General features: G+C 50.7%; 1 protein-coding gene across 1 annotated transcript in view; it reads right to left on the reverse strand.

Moving 5' to 3' along the window:
* Nucleotides 1–3,682: 3,682 nt before the first annotated feature.
* The window catches only part of LOC102897640 (membrane primary amine oxidase), a 6,908-nt gene continuing 1,392 nt past the window's right edge, over nt 3,683–9,198 (reverse strand). Inside the window, exons 3-6 of the mRNA XM_006925097.2 lie at nt 8,407–9,190; nt 6,581–6,866; nt 6,050–6,179; nt 3,683–5,325 (exon numbers count right to left, since the gene is read on the reverse strand). Coding sequence (XP_006925159.1) covers nt 5,050–5,325; nt 6,050–6,179; nt 6,581–6,866; nt 8,407–9,190 — 1,476 coding nt within the window. The 3' untranslated portion in view covers nt 3,683–5,049. The remainder of the gene's footprint in view (nt 5,326–6,049; nt 6,180–6,580; nt 6,867–8,406; nt 9,191–9,198) is intronic.

The raw sequence follows: 9,198 nt of genomic DNA on the forward strand, positions 1-9,198 counted from the left end.
CTGGCCCTCAGGCTGAGGACTGGGAGGAGAATCTGGTACTTGAGCAGAGCTGTTGCTCCAGAGGCTCTGTGCAGTCAGCTCCACTGCCATGGACACCAGGTCACAGTCTGCTCTGATCTTCATTCTAGGGAGATGACTCTGGCTAGATATGGGGCAGATTAGAGGTGAGAAGACAAGGCAGGAATCAAAGAGCCAGGATGAGGCCAGTGACCTGGAGAACAGAGAGGAATGGACGATTCTGAGAAATGTCTAAGAGTAGAGTTGATGGGACTTGGTGCCCAATCGGGTGTGGGTGGGTAGAGAGGGCACCAAGTGGGTGACACCACTGGGTGACTGGGTGGGTGGTAGAGCCTTTCACCAGCAGGACATACACAGAACAGGAAATTTAAGGGGAAAACTAACAATTTTTAGTTTGAGGTGCTCATGGGAAGCTCCAACATAGAGATCTAGAAAAATAGCAGTTGGCTCTGTGCAGGAGAGATGTTCTAGGCTAGAAATAAGGATTTGAGAGAAACAATTTTTAGCCATTAAAGTATGAGAGGCTGAGGTCACCTAGGGAGGACCTCTGGAGAGAGAAAAGAGGAGGGTCAAAGACAGAGTCCCAGAAAATGCCAAGGTTTGGGGCCAGGTGGGCAGAGCAGGGATAAAGGAGCTAGTATAACAGACTGAGAAGCAGCAATTATGGATGAGGAGTCGTCCAAACATGGGGAAGTCGAGACAGGAGAGTTTCCGGAAGGGAGCAGTCAGCGTTGTCAAATGCCACTGAGAGATCCAGAGTAGACAGCTGGTAAGTTCCATTGATTTTCACTTAGAAGTCACTAGTGACCTTTGTCAGAGCAGTGGCTGTAGTTCAAGGGTCATCGGAGCAAGGGCAGCGGGTTGAGGGTGGACTTGGGGAGGGCAGGAAGCAGACCCAGGATGGGTGGGAACTCTCTTTGGAGGAGGGCTGAGAGAAGAACCCTTCTCCCCCTCCCCCTTCACCCCATGTAGGGGAGATGAAGGGTCCCAGAGAAGTTTAGCAAGATGAGAATCTAGAGGAAGAGCCAGTCAAGAGGGAGAGATTATAAATACAGGGAGAGGAGTGGATGACTAAAAGAGAATCTTTCAGGAGGAGCCAAAAAGGGTAGGGTCCCTTAAATAGGTAAAGAGGCTGTAGAATTAATGAGCCTATTCTCATGCCAAACCCAGTCAAGGCAGCTGCAGGAGGGCCCCAGACACCTATTTTTTTCCTTTGAGTTTTTTTTTCAAACCCACTATGCACTGTATAACTATTAGAAGAATAATCTAAGCAATTATCACATAATCACACTGACTATAAAAGTGACCAGTTGTTGGGTGGGATTTACTTTAATCAGCAGCTCCAGGAGGTTGTGGGCAGCACGAAGGCCAAACAGGACCTCCCTGGGCCAGATTTCCCATAGTCCTCCACCAGGCCTCACCGTGTGTTCAGACCACCATCATTTCTTACCTCTGACCCACCTTCTTGTAACTAGGCCTTCCATCAACTCTATTCTTTGTTTATGGGCCAGAATGTCCTAAAATCTGACTCGTTCATTCTCACTTAAAATCCTTCCACGGCTCCCCATTTTTCTAGGGTAACCATGGTTTGCAAAGACCTGCTTCCTCTGTCCCCTTCTTGTTCCTCCAGGCTTTCCTCACAGCCCAACCGCCTATCAATGAACTTGAGTACTTGGATGGTGCCACCTCGTCACCTCCTGGCCTTTGAACATGCTATTCTCTCTGTTCGGAACATTCTTTCCACTCTTCTTTCTCCCTCAGCCAACTTCTACTCCTCTGCCAGGATCGGTTTAGACATCGGATCCCTCAGGAAGCCTTCTCCAACTCCAAAGTCTGGGTGAGGGGCCCTTGCTGTGTCTACTTACCACGTTCCTTCTAACAGTTCTCATCTGTAATTGCTGCTTTTACTTGCCTCTGTTACCCCTGAGGGCAGAAATTGTATCTCTTATTCACTAATATAGCCTAGTGCCTTGCCTGGCACTTGGAAGGCATTCCATTAATCTTTGTTGAATGTATGGAGGAATTCTTCTAGCTCGAGCCCTTTCCAGGGGCTTCAGGAGGACAGCAGAGGCAGGCAAGCACATCTCGTGCTCCTCATGGGAGGTTCCAGTGTCTACATTCCTGGAGAAGTCCCGGTGATGGCCTCTGACGTAAGCCCCAGGTGTCCCCTTATCCAGCTCCTCTTAGGGCAATGGACCCAAGTGCTAAAGTTCTCAGTCCTGGGGACAGTAGTTCCTTCAGAACCTGACATCATCAGTCACCACCTACTCTTATCACTTGATCACAAGTCTGAGGTCAAAACTCTAGTCAGCCTCTGTAGTCTAAACAAGAGATTGTATTGAGGCTCCTGGGTACTTCTGTGGGGACAAAGGCCATGTCCTCAGACCAGATCCATTTCTCCAGTCCTGCCAAGGAGGAGGGTGGGGTAGGGGGAGGGCTGGTCATGTTGCTCTCCTGGATCAGCTCTCCTGATCCTAGCTGGGCTGAAATTCTTGCAATCTATACGTCCACTGAGGCCTGGGCAGGTGATATCATCTCTATGGTAAGATGAAGAGAGATACAACCACAGTAACATTTACACACACACACACACACACACACACACACTTACTCCATACAAACATTCATATTCTTTGTGTGGAGATGGGTTTCAGGGTAATGAGCTTGAAGTTAGTAAGATGGGGTAGGGGTGGGGTGGACACTAGCATTCCTTTATTCCTTTCCCCCATCACTGCCCATTGGCAACTGACCATAAGAAAGAGCCATAGGAGGTGGATAAAAAAGGATATGCATTTAAAGGAGAAGGTAAGTTATTCCGATCAGAGAAAGGGGAAGTATAAAGTCAGTGTCGGAGCCTCCTCAGGCCAGGACATCTCTTTTTCTCTTCCATCTCGGTCTTTAGTCTCCCTTGTCCTCAATCTCTTTGTGTCCTCTGTCACCGTTGCTTTCACTCCAGGCTGTGAATTAATCCAGCCATCACTGGCCCTCTACTCCTTACTGAATAAAGTCTTTCTCTCTTTTTCTTTTTTGGAAACTAGTTTCTCTCCATCTCATTGACTCCTCTCCATCCACTTTTCCATTGACCCAAAACTGAACCTGAGCTTGGGGCAGGATAGAAGGTGGCAGAAGTTGATGCTTGAGCTCCCTGGATAGATCTCCCTCTGGTCATAAACTGAGCAGCATCCAAAATCTGTTTTCTCACTTCCCCTCTTGTCCAGGCCTGAGTTTCCAGAAGGCAGAAGTCATCCCTCCCTGTTGCTTCTCATTGCCCCCTCTTCTAAGAGAGACAGAGAGCAAAAGTGAGCGAAAGAACAGGAGAGATTGACTGAGGTTTAATGTTTTCTTCACAGGTATTCGAGCAAGAGAAGCAAAGGAGTTATCAGAGGCCACGCCCATTTCTCTAGTGTCAAAAACTTGAGAAAATTGAGTCCCTGGGTCTATCCCTTAAGTCATTTTACCCTCCCCTACACACAACCTATCTTAAAAGACATGTCATTAAAAAAAGAAAAAGTCAAGTCCTGTTTGATTCCATTTATTATTTAATTTGAATAGGTAACATAGTCACATGGTTCAAAATTCAAAATATACAAAAAGGTATAGAGTGCTAAGTCCCCTCCCTCCCCTGTCCCCAACCTCCTGGTTCCCTCCCCGGAGGCAACCAGTGTTACCCGTTTCTTCTGAATATGCATATATAAGTAAATATGTATTTATATTCTTCTCCTCCCTTCTAAAACACAAATGAGAAGTGCACTAGACACACTTCTATACCTTGCCTTTTTCTGGAAGATTATTCCCTATTAGTGTACAAAGAGATTTATAGCTGCATATTTATAGCTGCATATTATTGCATTGTAAGTCTGTATCAGAATTTATTTAACCAATCCTCTAGGGAAGGACATTTCAGGTCTTTCCAAACTCTTGCTATTTGTGCATCCACCCCCAATCCAGACCTCTGGAGGGATGGCTTAATGGGAGGCTCCTCCCCCAGGAAGCCCTGGCTCACTTGCATGCCCATATGAGACTGGATGGCCTCTGGCCCAGTCCTTGCCGGAGTTCCTGTGTCTTTCTGCTGCTCACTCTTGGTGCCTACTCAGCCTCCCGTGTTAGCTGCTGTAGAGTACAGAGGTCATTGGTCACACACAGTTCTGGTTGCTGTGTCCGTGACCATCTTCTGCTGAGAATGTGAGGCAGGGGTGTACAAATAAATGGACAGAGAAAACACATCCTCCCCAGGACTGGGGTGGGGGAAACTCCTACTCCTCATATGTGACAGACACAGGGGAACAGACAGGGATTGTCCTCTCAAACTAGATGTCCCTTGCATTTTGAGACTTTCACAGGCCTAGGGCCAGGAGAGGAGACTTAAATTGAGAAATGAGGGCTAGAGGAGCAGCAGGGCAGAGGAACGTCTGCTCAAGGCTGGGAGGGAAATCCCAGGATACAAGGATGGGTAGGAACAGGAGGAGGAGGCAGTAGGCAAGAGGAAGAGAGAAAGAAGGAGGAAGTCTTGGATACGAGGGAATACAGGCCAAGAAGCCCCCGCCAGCTCACCCATGGATACATAGGCCAGGCATGAACACTGCCTTGGGGCTTCTAGGAAACTATCCCCATCGCAGAGATCCAAGGGAGGGACTAGACAGGCCAGGAGGAACCTGGAGAAGGCCTAAAAAGATTTGGGGAAGCCAGAAATAAAAATAAAGGGGAAGTCTTCTGTGTAAAAGCTTGGCCATCGTTCCAAGCTCTCAGCAGGCCATTCCTCTCCTCTCTGGGATGGGAACCCAGGTCTGGTGGCAGTAAAGATGAGTCTCCCCTGTGTCCCCAGCATACAGGTTCAGGATGTTCCCAGTAGAGAGGGGGACGAAAGGGAATGTGATGGGAAGAGGTGATTTTGGGGGAGGGAGAAGAGGGGACCTCAAGGGTGTGAGGAAGGAGAAGAGAGCACCAGGCTGCCCAATCCAGGGCCTACTGCTCCCCATCCCCATACATTCTGGCCCTGGGGCCCCTGATTACTTTCCTCATCTCAGGGACCACCTAGTTGTGAGAGAAGCCCCCATGGGAGAAGGCAGGAAGGTCAAGGGCACAGTCAGCAGCCTTGGCGAGGCAAGCTAGGGGGTTGACCTCACAGGACCCGGCATCCTCATCCTCCCGGAAGTAGATGGAGTCAGCAGAGTCAGAGGAGGGGTCCTGGTCAAAGAAGTTGTAGGGTTGGAGGAAGAAGCCCACACCATTCCCCACAGTCACCGTGTTGGGAATATCCTCTGCATGTGGGATGTGCAGGAAACCGGCTGTCACCCAGGCCACCAAGTCCTAGCAGGGGAGAAGGAAGAGGATCACGATGCCTGGCTTTGCTAAGGACACGCCTGCCTCTCGCAGTGGCCTTGTATGTAAGGATTTGCTATGCTAGCACACCTTCCCTCAAAAGGATCTTAAGTCTTTAAACGTTTTTAAAGCATAATCAATCGCATCTCTGTTCCGGCCTGTGCTGGACATTTCCCTGACATTTCCCATCACATCTCCATCGGCCTCCTCATCTCACAGGAATGACGATCCCAAAGGCTACTTTGGCTCCTCCCTGCCTAACTCCCTGAGAGTTCCAAACTATAACTGAGGGAAGGGAGATAGAGGAGGGAAGATCCGGGTTCAGGAAGCAGAAAAGGCCAATGTTCAGAAATTAATCCTTTAGTGGTCATGCCAGGAATTGGCTTTAGATACAAGAGACATGGTCTTTCCTGGTGACCTCCAGCCCTCATTGAGTCCCAGGGCCTGAAAAGGATTCCGTCCACAAAGCTGAGACTTAGAGGGCTGTGGGGTCTCAAGGATAGGCCAGGACCTCAGTCGGTTTCTGAAAATGAACTCCCAGCTTGGGAAGATTCCTTCAAGAGGTAATGATCAGATCCATGAAATTAGAGAAGGCAGGAATCAGCCCCACCCCTGAGGAGACCAGACGGTTTTCAGGGATCCCCAGGAAAAGGTGGAGGCTCATTGTTGTGCCCCCTCGCCCCATCCCCCAGACCTCCCATAGTCAGCTGACCTCTCCAGCAATGCTCTCATTGTTGATGAAGTTAGTGAAGTCCACCGTGGGGGCCCAGGGGTCATTCTGATTGAAGATACTGGTGCTGCTGGGCTCCTCCTCCTTCTGCTGAGTCACGGCCAGCTGGTACCTAGGGAAGCACTGGTCAGGTCTCTGTGGTCTTAACCCCTTCCTGTTGCCTTATTATGACAGAAAGGAGCTGAGCTCGCAATCCTCGCCTTTCCCATCTCATTCACCCGGTGACTCCAGCGCCACTCTAGTGTGTCATCCAACACCTTTCTAGGTCCTCCTGTTTAACCCGCTGCCACCTCGCAGCACCGCCCCTCCCCCATACAAAAGAGAAAAGAGTTCTCAGCCCCGAGTCCTCCACCAGGAGGGTGTGCCCACTGCGTGTGCCTTTTGATAACTAGGAATCCTCTGGAGCCCTTATCTCACTTCGCATACAGTTCGAACTGAGTTGCCAGTTGCCCATTCCAGTGCTCCCTTCCCAACTTTCACCTCCCTCAGCCTCTCCCTCACCCTGCCACTCACCTCCCCCAGCTGACGGCTCTCTCCATAGAGCTGTTCTGGGGTAGTGGCTCCCCGGCAAAGCTGAGCATCTGGATGCGGTAGCCCCGAGGGTGACCCCACTTGTTGCTGTGGTTGCTGGCCAGGTACAGATAGCGAGGAGAGGTGCTCCCCAGGGGGAAGGCAGCCTCTTCCTCTGTCTCCAGCAGCTTCCGGGTCACCTGTAGCCTCTGCATCTGGTGCTCAGGGCTCCAAGGTACCGCCATGGGGACAAAGGCCATGTCCTCAGCCCAGACCCAGTTTTCCAGTCCTGCCGGGTTGAGTGGAGGTTGGTGAAGGGAGAGGTGGGAGGGAGGGCTTGTCATGCCGCTGTCCTGTCCCCACTTAGCTTTAGAGTGGGGGCTCAAAAGGAAGCCCAGAACTCAGTGTGCGTCCTACTTCTCTTCCCGTTCCCCAAGATATTTCCAATCTTTCAGCCAAAGCTGTTGATCTGTAAAATATTTCATCAAGGATTTTATTCATTCACTTATACTAATTAGTGTGAGGCCCATGCTTGGCCCTGGGGACACACAGATGAACGAACATCATCCTTACCCTTCTGCTCTCACGGGGGATGCAGAAGGCTAAGCCTTGACCGGCCCGCAATGTGAGAGAAGCACATTCAAGAATCAAAGTTATAGGAATAGAGGTGCAGGGAGGAAAAGGGAGTAACTTCCTGGGTAACTTCACCCTGGCCTTAGAGGATGTTACCAGCAGAGATGACATAGTAGGGCATTCTAGGCAGGGGGCAAAACATGGGCAAAAGCAAAGAAGCCTGATCATAACGTGTGGTGTGTGTGAGTCCAGGGACAGGGTGGGTTTCATTGTGCCTAAAGCAGCACACAGAAGAATCTGAAAGGTAGGATGGAGCTGCATTCTGGAGGGAAGGGCCTTGTAGGTCTTCCGCAGATGGGATCTTATAGGTGATGGGGAAAGAAAGAAGGGGAGGGCTGGCGTGGGTTTGTAGGTTCCCCTGGGTACAGAGTAGACCGTGGATCTGAGAGGAAGAGTGAAAACAACAGAGAGAGAGAGAGAGAGAGAGAGAGAGAGAGAGAGAGAGAGAGAGAGCGCGCGCGCACCAACATGGGGATGGCAGAGAGGCCCAGAGAGATGTTTGAGATATTTCACAGGCAGAACAGAAAAGAAATCTGGTGATCAGCTCAATGTGGGGAAGGAAAGTGAAAAGACAGATTGCAAGACATCCTGTTTCCTTGGCTCTCTTTGTGACCACCAGGAACTGTCTGGAGTGCTCCACAGTATCCATTCTTCCCTCACACTTAAGTGTAAGGTCCCCAGAGACAGACAGAAAATCAGGGAGGGGCAGGGTCCATCTCCCAAGGAAATGTCCAACCTAGGGTGTTCCATGACTGGCCTGCATGTACTAGGGACTTGGCAGAATGCAAACAGATCCTCCAAAACACCAGTGCCACAGGCCAGACGCAGAGAAATGAACTGAAAAACAAAACTGCCTCCCTGAAATGGGGCCCATATAAGTGCAATGGAGGGAAGAAGGCAAAGGGGACCCTGTCAGCCCAGAAGATGCTGCCTCCTCTCTGAGCTTTGCCATTTCCCTAGATTTTCTGATGAGGTTACGTGGAGGGAGGGTGGCAGCTGTGCACCCAGCCAATGAGCTAAATAAAATTCAGAATCCATTTCTCTCCCGTTCAGCAAGAGAAGAAGCGTGACACTCTGAAACTGCATACTTGTTCTCAAATCTTTCTTTCCTGCATAACCGCCATAAACCCAAAATAGCTACAGACAACTCTTCAGCCCCGTCTTCTGGAATCCTTTCCCCCTTCAGGATGTCTTACCTCCTACATCCAGATCCACCTTGAAGTGGGCACTGTGGGTGTGGATGGTGCCCAGCGTGTGCTCCCCAACCTGGTTCCCGTACTTTCGGGCAGCACCAAAGAGGAATGCTGAGCTGATGTAGCCCGTGGTATGGAATTTGACTTCTATGGCCCCGTTGGGGTGGAAGACCATATCCCACACATAGTCATAGTTGAGCATGGTGGACACAGATCTGACGACCAGCACTGTCTCCGCAAGGCCCCCGAAATAGTGGGAGTGAATATCTGAGTGGTGTCGCCTCAGGGGGAGGCCCTGGTTCTGTTCAAACACACAAAAGGCATCGTGTATTGTTTTGGGGGCTTGTGACTCCAGAAGGAAGTGCCAGTCCACGTAGGTGGCCAGATAGGGGCAGTCCACCCCGCGGATCAGGGGTGAGGAGTACTTGCCCATGCCAAAGCTGCCACCGATGTAGCGGGTCAGCATAGCTGCGGGAGAATTTCCTCCATGGACGGCCAAGGCTTCTTGGAGGCTGATCTCGTAAGCTAGCCGTGCTCCCTGGAAGCGGATGTCAAAGATCCTTGGGCCACTGAAAGCTCCGAGGCCAAAAGAGAAAGTCCACAGTGAGGAGGCCACTTGACTCCCCTGGACACTGAAGCGGGAGCCCTGGGGATGAAACTGAAGAGGGGGAGCTGGACCCGGGGGCACTCGGGACTTCAGGGACCAGGACCCACCTGTGCCATTGTCTGGGATCAGCACCACATTCACCAGGCTGGCCTCAAACTGGTCCTCCAGGTGGGCCAGACTCTCATAGT

Source organism: Pteropus alecto, unplaced genomic scaffold (genome assembly GCF_000325575.1).
Source record: "Pteropus alecto unplaced genomic scaffold, ASM32557v1 scaffold98, whole genome shotgun sequence".
NCBI classification, from domain to species: domain Eukaryota; kingdom Metazoa; phylum Chordata; class Mammalia; order Chiroptera; family Pteropodidae; genus Pteropus; species Pteropus alecto.